At 47.2% G+C, this 12897-nt stretch overlaps 1 protein-coding gene across 1 annotated transcript; it reads right to left on the bottom strand.

The window, feature by feature from the left end:
* Nucleotides 1–6443: 6443 nt before the first annotated feature.
* Nucleotides 6444–9502, bottom strand: USP27X (ubiquitin specific peptidase 27 X-linked). The gene is given in 1 exon segment (NM_001433620.1): nt 6444–9502. A coding segment is annotated over 1 exon segment (1317 nt). The 5' UTR covers nt 8676–9502; the 3' UTR covers nt 6444–7358.
* Between the last annotated feature and the right edge of the window lie 3395 nt (nt 9503–12897).

The following is a 12897-nucleotide window of genomic DNA, read 5'->3' as shown; positions in this document are numbered from 1 at the left end:
GCATTCTTGCTCATGTCTTCAGGTTTATCTTCTAGTTCATTAACACTCTCTTTGCTTATATCTACATTTCTGCCAGAGACATTCATTGAGTTGGTATTTTTCACTTTTAGAAGCTCTTTTTTCCCCAATATGCTATGCCACTTTTTATAGACTTCTCTTCCCTGTAGACATTTTCAAATTAATAGTTTGCTTCTTTGAACATGGTTCACAGAGTTGTTTTAAAATATGTGTCTGGTAATTCTATTATCTGAAATCTGTGTGGGTCTGTTTCTGTTGTTTCTTATCCTTGCTGTTTCTAACTCACGTTCCCTTGTTTCCTTGTGTGCCTGATTATTTTAGTCTGCTTTCTGATCATTGCCCATGAAAATTTATTTGTGAGGCTGAGGCCTGGAATGGATACATTCTCCTCCAGAGCCTTTGTATTTGCTTCTACCAAGCACTGGGGCATACTACCTGTCTGGGAGCCACCTAAAATCAAGTTTGTAGCTTCAAGTTCCCTGGCTGATTCAGGCAATGGGTGACAGGGATGCAAATCTGTTTGAGTACTGGAGTGTGGCCTCATTTTCTCAGGGATGGATTTTTTTTACCCCCCCCCCCACTTTGTTTTACCCTTTATTTTTAGCAGGAGCACTCTGCTTAGTGCCAAGGCAGCTTTCTGTACAGTTCTCTGAGATTGTTGGGAAAAGGGACAGGCTTCATTCTGGTTTGCCCTTATGCTGCTGGTGTAGCCTTTTGGGGTCTCTGCCTGATGTGTAGAGGGTCCCCTATTAAATTCCTACATTGGTCTTGCCCTGAGCCTTGACTTCTCTCCTTCTCGCCCTGTGTGGTCACTGAGTCAAAGCTCAGGTATGCAATGTAGGCAAATGCCCTCAGAGCAAATCGGCTTTGGTGCACCAATATTCTGCTTACCTGTCTGGTTACAAGCTTTCATCCAAAAATTGGCCTGGAAGTTTCCCTCTGTCCTCTCAGCTCTTCATTGCTTTTAAAGTGGTTTTGAAAGATTTTATCCAGCATATTTCATTACTTCAATAAAGAAAGATGAATCAAATAACCAAGCCTGCCATTGCCAGAAACTAGAAGTCCGTATTCTTAAATGCTTAAAGATTCATACTTGATTTAACAAGGTCTAAATTCAGGCAATATCCCTACCCTCTTCCCAAAGAATACAAGAACCTTAGAATGCTTTACCTACTAATAGTTCCCTGTTGTCTTACATGTTTTTGTGCTCATGTTTTTCGGGCCAGCTTGTTTTCATACCTCCATGTTACTCAACATTATTATTGTTTTATATACTTAAGGATTTCCCCCATGTTTACCAATTTTTGCTCACTGCTCTTTGCCTCCTATTCACCCCTTTTCTCTGATTTCAATTTCCTTCCTCCTGAAGTATATCTTTCAGTAGTTATTTTAGTAAGAGTCTGTTATTACTAAACTTTCTTAGGTTTGTTTTTTCTGAATGTCCTCATTTCATTCTCAAAAAGAGTAGTAGTTCTTCTCATGAGTACTTCATGGGGGTACTAGTTCTCCTTGTGGCAACTGATACCTCCTTCATGTTGTATCATTTCTCTGCAAGTACTATATTTTTATTGTTTGTTTCTGAGCACATCTTCAGCAGATATTCTTTTTCTGTGGGGTTCCATGTGCCCTGAATTGTAAAAATGCATTTGCTTTTGCTGAAGTTCTAGAGATTTCAAAGGTTCTGCTCTAATTTTTATTATAAATTTTCAGTATGCGGTTCCCATAATACACAGTAGGGAAAATTTAGACCCCGCATCCACATATGACATAGGCCTGGGGATTTTATTTCTTCTAGTGGCTCCAGAGAGAGCATGACTTTTCACTGCTTACTTTCCAAAACCCCTTGTAAAGGACAGAGAAGCTACTAAAGGCTTTTTCCAGAGGTTTCAGTTGCAGTTTCTCTGCCTCTGGTGGACTTGAGGCTGTGCTGCCAGTAACTGCATGGGCATCAGATTCCCAGCTCTAAGCCCACAGCCCCTCGGTCCCGATATCTGGAACCAATACCACAAGGGGTTAATGCAGTGTCTGTCTACAATTACTAGACTGGCTTTTTCTTTTTGCTTCTCTGGAGATTTTACTTTTTGTTTTTTTAAGTTCAGATATAAATTTAAATTTTTGTTATAGTTTATCTAGTGTTAATATGTGTTTGTAGTCGGGCAGGAGCTATTCGTGTCATCTTAGTGTGCTATATTGCCAGAAAAAAACATACTTTGTACGTGTGATGTTTCACCTTATTTATAATTAAGCATTTTTCCTTATCACTTCCATCATCATAAACACATACTTCTTTAAGTTCCAAGGAACTTAAGTCCCCTCAGGACCATCTAGGTTAAAGGTACATTTGAGACCAGGTCTCTGTAGCATGTTGGATTATTTTCCAGATATACTAGCCATGTAGTTTAAATACATCACTCCCTGGTGGTCTAAAATTCCTTAGCATCGTGATTTCCAACCTTTAAAGATTTTAGTAGCAGAGCCCTTTCTTCAAATATTACTTGGAACCCCAAAATATAAAATAAGAGGGGAACTGCTCTGGTTGAAGTGGGGTTGAGAGTTCCCGAGCTTCACCAACATACCCTCCCCCTTGCTCCACAGTGTGAAGACAAGTTGAATAGATCAGTGGTTCTCAAAGTGTGGTCCCAGAACCAGAAGCATGAACGTCACCTGGGAATGTGTTAAAAATACAAATTTCCAAGCCCCCATCCCAGATCTACTGAAATAAGAAATTCTGGGGGTGGGGCCCAGCAGTCTGTGTGTTAACAAGCCCTCCAGGTGATTCTGATGCGCATTAAAGTTTGAGAACTTACTAGAATAGAGTTTCCCATTCGGGAGCTATTGGAACAGGGCCACAGTCCAATATTATTGGACAGAATAGGGGCCAAGATGAACATTTCTGGGTACTTAAATTATCCCAAACTTATCTGGAAGGCTGTTTTTCATCCACCATTTTCTTGTACCTGAGTGAGATTATAAACACTCTCGCGGTCCAACTTTGCAATGGCCTGGGTCCCTGTGAACTGGTTCAATATGTCAGAAATCACTGGGAAGAGCAGGGATTCTGACTTTTAGTTCATTAAACAGAAATAATGACACTCATGATTTTTTGACAAAAATACTTCAGATCTGAAGCTCATAAAATAATATTGAGCAAAAGAAGCCAGATGCAAAAGTATACATATTGAAAATTCCATTTATAGAAAGCATAAAAAAAGCGACCCTAATCTACAGTGAAAGAAGTCAGGATAAGGATTAGCCTTTGGGGTTATTGACTGGAAGGAAGCAGGAGGGGGGCCTAACTTATGGGTAATGTTCTATTTCTTGATCTGTCGTTTACAGTGATATGTTCATTTTCTAGAAATTAAGTTGTACCCTTATGATATATGCATTTTCCTGTATATTTGATATACTTCAACACAAGAGCTTAAAAATGGTATCAGGTCACCTGCAGGGGAAGGTCAGTGTGTAATGACACTGCTGTGGGCGCTGTGCTTCATATTCTCAGAGGACCTGGGCCTTCACTGCTGGGTGTGAAAACATATTTGGTGCAAACACAGGTTCCTGGCACCAGGTCTGCTGCATTATGACAATATGAGTTCAATGGGGGCCACTCTGTTTCTTGATTGGAAAAGACCTCTTGGTTGATGGCATCCCTGATCAGGATTCCCTGTGGATGGGGAAGAAGTGAGGCAGTTACCTATGTGAACTGTGGGCCAGAATAAGTTTCAGCATCTGGCTACTCCAGGAAATGGGAAGTGGTAGAGTTCCAGATTTTCAACCAGGTTAGGCCAAGAAACACATGGGAAGCACGTGTAATGGGTGAAAAGGAAGTACCCCATTGTTTGGCCCCTCATTCTGAGCTCTTAGGGTAGATAAGGCCCCCAGTTGTGAGCACCCATCTTTAACCTGTGCCCTTCTGGACCTAGACTATAAATCTACATGTGAACTGAGTCGCCCTGGCCTTACAGGGTGAGATGGAATCTTAGTTAAAGAATTAACTTAAATTTCACCATCTCATGCCCACATGTACTTACACAGGAATTCCAGTCCTCAGGTAAAATAGTCCGATTGTGTCTGAAAGTTCCCAGCAGGTCACAAACCAATCTGTTTTTGGTATCTCTCACGTTCTTTCTTACTTATTCTGGGCCCCATCTTTGTGTCCTCTGCCCATGAAGCTGCTTAAAAAGTACGCGCCCCTTCCCTGCCCCCTCAACTGCTGCTGTGCCCACCATGGGAATGTTGATAAAGGTGCCAAGGGTGTTACTTCCTGATCCCCCTAAAGGCCCCAACCGTGGAGGTGCCCACCCATGTGCCAGACATGCTCAAACAGGCCTGAATCTCCATGTGAGCTCAAGGTAATACATACCTGCTGAATACGTGATGCCCCGGGTCCCACGGTGGTGAGATCTGAAAGCAGGCCCTGGCTGCTGTTACATTCCATGGCTCAATATGGGGGTTGGTGATGGATAGGGGCATAGGGCTGGGCTTGAATGGCTCCCCTGTTGCTGAGGGACAATGGTGTTTTCCAGAGAAGGTGCGTGCTTCAATCAGGAAGTGCCAGGCACAGCTGCTCCCTCTGGTGGTCTGTGCCTTCCACCAGTGCAGACAGGGAGGTCAGCTTCAGCAGTCTCGCGCCATTCATATTTCTTAGAACTAGTCCTGAGTGCAGGGTATTTAAAAGACAGTTTCTGTATCAGACAAACCCAAAATGAGGTACATTCTATTAAAAAATGCTAATGCCATACAAGACCAAAAAGAAAGGTTGTGGAAATATTCCATATTAATGGAGGCTAAAGAGACACAACACTAACAGCAATCCCTCGCCCTAGACTAGATCCTGTGATGGAGAGGGAAAATGCTGTGAAGGACGTTAGCGGGTCAACAGACACAACTGGAGTACAAATGGTAGACTAGATCATCAATGTTAAATTTACAGAGGCTGTTAACTATACCACGATGTAGAGGATATGCCTATTCTTAGGAAATGCACGCCGAAGTACTCAGACACGAAGGGCCATGATGTATGTATGTAAACTTTGCCCTCATATGGTTCAAATACACACACACACACACACTTATGAGAGAGTGCATACATGCAAACGATAAAGCAAATGGGGTAAAATGTCAGCAAAAGGTGAATCTGGTAAAGGGTATCCAGATGTCCTTTATACTATTTTTAGTTTTGCAACTTTCCCGTAAGTTTAAAATTATTTCCAAATAAAAATGTTTAAAAAATGTAAAAGGCGGTTTCTGTGCAAGCAGTCAGAATCTGGTGGCACATGCCTGACTGAGGCAGGGATGAGGGTTGATGGCTGTCTTCCCGGGCAGGGCTACCAGACACATCCCAAAAAGTAGTCAGATGCCCCGCATGAAGTTGCAAAGTGGCATCTGAAGCCATTCACCTCTTGACCTCCTCCATCATACAAGATATCAAAAATAACACTTTTTACATTCTCTCCTAAGGGTTATCGGCCCTGGGTGTTGGTGAAAATTTGGTTACGAAAGTAAGGTGTACTGGTTCATTCATCCATCTAATAAATGTTTTGCATATCTACTTACTTTGTGCCAGGAACTGTGCTAGGGGCTGAGGATGTCCCTCAGAGGAGACACAACCCCTGTCCCAAAAAGCCTATGAGCTAGCTGGGGATGAACCCACAACCACATAAATAAATGTCTATTTCCAAATGAGTTGACCATGAAGCAGACTTGGGAAGCCCTGGGGGAGCCCAGCCTTTGACCAGAGCCAATGGATCCAAGCCCCATGGGGCTGATATACAATCAGCACCCCCCAACCCCACCTCTGGATTTTCTAGGTTATAGGTATTTTTGTATCTGATGCTGAGGGGAAAAGAAGGAACCACCAGTGCTTACCCCATCCTGGAGGCATCCCATCTGTTTCGGCTTAGCTCTCTGCAGGCTGCTCTGCCCTCTGTGAGACTCAGGGGAGAGGCCAACATGCCACCCCATCCCTATCCCTGAGCTGGTGAGCCAGTGAGCTTCGGAAAACAGTGTTTCAACTGATCTATGCCTTCATGTGAATGTAGCAGCTATGCCTATAATGCTTTTGGAAGGCAAAGACCACCAACACTCTCATGTGGAAGCCTGGCAGCCTCCTGGCCCTGAGTCCCATCAGTGGGGTGCTGAGTCACGAAAACAACATGATTGTCTTCCAAATGGACAGAATAATGACTTTTGGGGACAAGTGTGGTTCTACCCCCCACCCTCGTGTGGCACCGACTGTGATGCCCTGTACACAGGGACAATAGTGGAGTCCAGTGCCCTGGGGCTCCGAGGAGACAGCGTTGGGAAGGAGTTGTAAGAGTGTGTGTGACTGCATGTGACACAATGTGTGTCCCTTCTGTCCATGGGTCTCAGGTGGGACTGACCTCACCTCTAATGCACTCTGGTCCTGGTTCAAAGAAGTTTCAGATCCAACAAACGTTTACTGAGCCCCTACAAAGTTCCAAGCCTTTTACTTTATACTTCGACACATTTTATATCATTTAATCTTTAACAATAACCCTTTAAGGTAGGAATTATCTGCATTGTACAGATGAGAAAACAATCGCAAAGAGGTTCATTGATTTGCTCAAGTATATCATACAGCTTTTTTTTTTTTTTAACACTCACACGCTATACTCTTAGCTGAGGCCTGTCTGTGCTGGTTGCTTATCTTACAGTATTTCTTGTCTTCTCTACTTTTGGAGCAGTTGCTCCCCTTATACAAGCCCCCTTCTGTCTTCTCCTTTCACTAGCCCACGTGGGCTTTTCTTTTTTTAATACTGCATTTAATAGCACAAAAAATCACGAATACAAAGAAACTGGCAAAGGTGTTTGTCAATGAGATATCCCTGCCTCCTCCACTTTTCCGCTTTCATACCCATATATGTAATGGGCTACATTTTTATAAACTTTTCTTTTTCCCCCCAAAACATGTAACTGTTATGTGATTGGTCAGTTGAAGCTGAAACACCCATGGAGAAAGATGTTTTACGGTTACAAGGGCACACACCCCCCCCACACCCCCCCTCCCACCCCACACTTTCCCACACAATCTTTTGGAGGAATATAGGATATGTACCAGTGTCAGGATTTCCCTGCTCCTGCCTCGCCCACTCAGAGCATTCCTGCCATTTAATTTTCCTTTAAGGGACTGCTTAGACTAGAGCCTCTTCTCCCACCCCTTCTACTTCTCTTCCAATCAGGACCTGTTAGACACTGGGTACTGTTCAATTCTTACTCTGTCAGGCCCATGGGCCATGCAAGTAGGTCCTTTAAAATCTCGATGCCAGTTGTAGTATGGGTGTCGTCATCTTCCATTACAGGTAGGTCTGTGTGTCACTTCAATAGGCTTGCGTATTCATTTCTTTCACTTTTTCTGACTCATGTTCCAGGACCTGTTTGTGATAGAACAGTAAATACCCTTCACTGTCCAGGACGTCCTTAATACTGGCCTTGGTGATGACAGCATCATCACACTTGAACCACTGGTCCTTGTGGTGCCGGATGAAGCTGGTGTAGTGGCCACTCTCCAAGGTTCCTTGGTGATTAACCACAGCAAACAAGGAATACTTATTCTCGTCGTTTCCACTATTGGTTGGCAGCTGCAACTGTCCATTCATCCTGCTCTCTTTACTCGAGGCCATAAACGGTGTCATATCCAGCTCCAGAGGAAAAGATATGTATGTAGTGATCTTGCGCCTCTGTTTGGCAGAGTGTTCAAACCGTTTGAAATGAAAACAGGCAACAACAGGTAATTTATTCATTGTGAGCTGTTTGGTGGATTCCTGGTAGCTTTGGCAACTACCACATTTGATTTTGGCACTGCTTCCTAAGTGCTCTGGCCTCGTAAACCTTCGCAAACAGTCCGTGAGGGTGGTAATTCCTGGTATGTGGCTTTCCCCATTCACACTGCTCTCCCTCCCTGGGCTCATGGGCCAGAAGGAGGTGCAAGAGCCAGGCAAGTCCAAACTGATGTCCCAGCACGGGTCTATCGTGGTGGAGACACCATGGCAGGCTTGACAGGTGACATCAGACTGCATGCCACCCGTGAAGATTTGGTCTATGATGCAGTTACAGTGGTTGGGATTGTTGGCCGCCTTCCCGGCATCATCACCTTTGCAGTGCCTGTGCAGGACATCTAACGCTGCAATGAGGAACTCATGGGCGTCCTGCTGCCTGTACCCTGCTAAATGACGCGCATGGATCCACACCAGGTGCAGTAATTTATAGGGAACGTGAGGAGATGGGTTTCCAGAATACAACTCTCGAAAAAGCGAAGACATCTCACAGACCAGACACAACTCGGGACTTGGCATTTCACATCTGTGCCTGTCAGAGAGGAAGAAATCTCTCAGTATCGGAGTATGGGTAAGGGCCTGGACGATGCAGTTCATAAAGCACGTGTTGCCAAGATTGATTAGTCCTCTTAAACCGATGGTAAAGCTGGAGGTGATTCTCCTTCTTCTCGGGTTGTGTCCCAGCAGTTCTAACTCGGGTTTGGTTGTCTCCCAGGTTGGATATTTCTCACCGAGGCCTGGCATTGAACACTGCTGGTGAGAAACCTCAGTTGAGGTGGAGGCTTGTAATTTCAAAGCTTCCCCTTGCTCTTCTTTGGCAATTTGCTCAATGTCTTTGTCATATACATAATCCTTACACATAAAGCAGTATATACCTCCATAATAAAGGTCTACGGCTAAGTTGTGTTGTTTTGTCTCAGCGTGCTCATGAATGTGTTTCTCTGTGAAGCAGCCAAAGAAGACACAGGAAAGGCAAGAGTGGAGTCTGTTCAAATGGGTGCCACACACATGGCAGATGCACGACTTTGCCTTGCTTTTCCTGGTCTCTGGGGTTCCACACCACACGAAGCACTGGTAGATCACCCGCAGTTCCTGCCTCCAGTTCTCTCCCACCTTAAAGCTGTTCACGTGGGAACAGCCTGGTGGACCCACAGTGAAATCCACATCCAGGCATCCGCCCCCAGGGCCGCGCCGGGGCCGGGGCCGGGGCGGGGGCCGTGGCCTAGGCTGCGGCGGGGTACGGAGCCGGGTCTGTGGCCGCGGCCGGGGTCGGCGGCGGGGGGCACGACTGCGCCGCGGAGAGGGATCGGGGGGCCGCGGGGGGTCGGAGGGAAGGGTAGGGGGAGGAACCTCGTCGCTGCTGCCGCCACCGCCGCTCCGCGCTGGGTTCTCATCCTCCAGCTCCTGCTTCGGCTCCCCCTTCGGCTCCTGCTCCGCCTCCCGTACCGGCTCGGGTTCGGGCTCCAGCTTGAGCTCAACCCGGCGGCCCGGACCCTCCGCCGTCTCCACCTTCCCGGCGGCGTCCACCTTCCCCGCCGCCTCCACCTTCTCGGCGGCGTCCACCTTCCCCACCGCCTCCACCTTCCCCTCCACCTTCGCCTCCGCCTCCACCTTCCTCTCCGCCTTCTCCGCCGTCTCCGCCGTCTCCGCCTCCTCTACCTCCTCCGCCTCCACTGGCGGCGGCTCCTCCCCCTGCTCGCAGGGCTCGGGCGGCCACTGGGCGTGGCGGCGCGGGGGCCACGCAGACCTGGGGTGTCCCCCGCCCGGCCTGAGGGAGCGCGGTGGCTGTGGCAGCTGGACCCAAAAGGGACTTTCACTGAAGGAGGCGGCGGCGGAAGCAGGCGACGCCCCCGGGAATCCTCCCGCCGTAGCCCCCTAGCGGAGGCCGCTTCTGCAGCCAGGCCCCGTTTCCTTTAATTCAATATTTCCCAAACTTGCTTGTTCACGAGAATCACGTGGGGAGCGTGTTAAAATTACAGATTCCTCGGCTCCACCCGCAGACCTACTGAATCAGAATCTCGAAGGGAGGCGCTCCGGAACCTGTATCTTTAACTAGGGCCCGAAAGGATTCTTATGATCAGGCAAGTTTGGGAAACACAGCTCTAATTCATTGAGGCTGGCGGGAAGGGGGGCGGGGACCGCGCAGTCTCTTTAAGGCGCTTCCAGTTCTCGGCTCCAATCGCTGCTCTGACCCCCTTCATCGTCTCCTCCCCTCTCCTCGTCCTTCCCTTCGTCTGTGCGGCTTCCCCAGCGCTGTGGGGCTGCGGACGGAGGGGTAGCCTAGTCCAGAAGTGTCTCTGGGGCTGTGAAATGTCCCCTCAGAGGGTGGGTCCTGAGGAGAGCAGTCAGAAGCTGTGATAGGCCATCATCTCTGTGGCTGAGCCTGCCCCCAGCCGTGTCCCAGGCTCCCCTCCCACCCCAGCTTCTGCTCTGCCAGATAAGGATGAAGTCCCAGCTCCATTCTGGGTCAGGCCTGGACCCCAGATCCGGAGGGGCAGAGCTCCCAAGGCCACTGGGCCTAAAGAGTCACGTCCCTTTGCCCATCTTATTGGTGCTCTGCACAGTCTGTGCCTGCTCCTCGCCTCCTGCTCGGGCTCCCAAGGCCACGGGTGGGTTGAGGATTTGGCAGCCAGCCTTCTGGCCCAGCAGACGCTGAGAACTCGGGGGCAGCGGGAGGGACAAGGCACTACAAGGCCATGCCTACAGCTGGCACCTCCCCTATGGCCCAGAGAAGGGCCTGAACTACAGGACACCGCCTCAAGCCCCTGAAGCCCTAGCAGAGGCCCGGGTCGGGCAGCAGGTGGGACTGGGAGGGAAGCAGCTTCGGTCATGGGGCTGCCAGTGGAGGGAACGGGCAGGCATGGGTCTGAGGACCTCTGGAAGCCCCTGTGCTGAGAGCTGCTGGCAGTGGGCAGCCGCACCACGGAGCCCAAGAGGAGGGAGCCCAGAACAAGTGGCTCGGGTCTTGGGCACACTGGGGCATGTCGGGAAGCAGCCCCAAGTGCCGGTCCCCGGGAGGGAGTGCTGCCCAGGGCAGGCTTCAGGACCTGGCTCAGAAGTAGAGGCCAGCCAGTGCTCGAGGATGAGGGAGTGTGTTCTAGGAAGAGTCTGGTCCCCGAGTCCTGGGGATGGCTGGCCTTGGCCCAGTACCTACTGCCCGGCTTGTGGGGCTTTGCTGCCTGATTTTACCCTAGCAGAGTTCTCCTTGGTTAGCAGCTGACATCACCCCTCGACCTGACCCTTCCCTCCAGGGAGGGGGGTGACTAGGCCTCCTGGGGTTAGCAGCAGGAGTTGGTTGTCAGGAATCAGGAGCCCTTAGGGAGAATAGGATGTCTGATTCCCATACAGCTGAGGTTCCCAGAGCTGCCCTGGTGCCTCCCCTTCCTAAGCCAACTCTCACTTCAATTCCTTGAAGCACCTCAGCATCCTTCCAGTCAACGCCTGCCCTTTGTGCCTTGCAACCAGAGGAACTGCAACTAGTGCATTCAGTGAAGGAATCTTGCTCCTGCTGCTGCTGCTGCAAATGACTGAGGTCATGGAGTGGGACCAGGGAATGGGAGGTACTCTCATCCCACCTCCACAGAATAACAGACATCAAAGAGACCTAAAGATCTCTGTATACCTGGGACAGTCTATGACTGAAGACTAAGCATGGCGACCTGACTGCCTTACTGATCAACTTCCTGCAGAAGCTCACAGGTCCAGCATGTTCTAGAAGTGGGGGGCTCTGCCATCATTCACTCAACAAATGAGTAGATTCAGCTCCAACCCAGTGCCAGGAGTTGTACTAGGAGCTGTGGACACAGCACTGAACCAAACAAACCTGCTCCAGGGCCAGAATCAAGGCTGGATTCCCCAGAAGGCAGACTAAGGAAGTGTCTAGGTCACCAGCAGAGAAGAGGCACCAAAAACAAAAGAATCAAGAAAAAAATCTCGGAAACAGTTTGACATTTGATTTTTTTTAAAGTAGTCCTCATGGGAAAAGTCAGAATTTTGTTGTACTTCCTTCCATTCATTTCCTGATTGCATGTTGCTTTTGCTCTGAATCACGTGTGGGGGAGTGTCAGCATAATCCTTTTGATGCTTGTGCTTGTATGGGTCTGGATTCAGTCCTGGGCAAATGTCACCATCTCTGCCTCACAAAGACCCCACTGAAGTCTAGCAGGAGGGACTGACCTAAGGAGAGACCCCTCCTCATCGCAGTTGTGGCTCCTAGGGTTGAATACAGCTCTGACCACAAGGTGGCAAAAGAGTATATGACACTTTTTATGTTTGTTTTATATGTTTATATAAAACTATTGGTTTATATCAAAATACTCTCTAAAAATATGTTTTAACGTTGTGCTCCTTCACACATTTTTAGGTTGACATCTAAAATTTTGCATCAGAAATGTCAGCTGAAAAAATAATGTGATTTCTGACAAATATTAATATTCACAAACAAAACTGTTATGTCATGATTTTACATAAAACTGGTGAAACCTAAATCCTTGAGTGATTTGAGAGCCACCATCATCAGTTTTAAAAATTCATAACTGAGCTCCTCTTTGATGGTTGGAAATTGTACATTTTCCCTTTTCTCCCTGAGTTCTTAATTCCATTCTATTCTTCTAACAGAATTTTATCCCAATAATTTATATTTTTGCACTTGAAATGATTTTGTTGATTATCCTATTTCCCTGCAGCAAAAATATGTATGTATTTTGCTATTTAAGTGCCTTTTAAATTTCCTGTGATTCTAAAGCTCTATGTGTTGTTTAAAATTTCACTCTCATTTGAGTTATGACAATTTGTATTAGGATCCGATGGATCAAAACATTATAAATATATTACAAATTTTGATAGGTAATTATTAAACATAAAGACAAAAATTTATTAGTAAGTCTTTTTTGGAAAAAAGTTAGTGGGTGTATCTGTGGATAAATATTGCGTATTTTTAGAATGAGACAGGATTCAGCATCAATTGTCTTCCTATTTTTTGTTTGGTTAAATGTTAGCGCACAGAAGCCTTGTTTATATAAATAAGTAAATGGGAATGGACATTTTGTTTCAGCAATGTCACTTGAGTCTTTGAATTCCTTTG

This window comes from Equus caballus, chromosome X (genome assembly GCF_041296265.1).
Source record: "Equus caballus isolate H_3958 breed thoroughbred chromosome X, TB-T2T, whole genome shotgun sequence".
In the NCBI taxonomy this organism is placed as follows: Eukaryota; Metazoa; Chordata; class Mammalia; order Perissodactyla; family Equidae; genus Equus; species Equus caballus.
The sequence above is the reverse complement of the archived record's forward strand: the minus strand, read 5'-3'. Positions and strand labels throughout refer to the sequence as shown.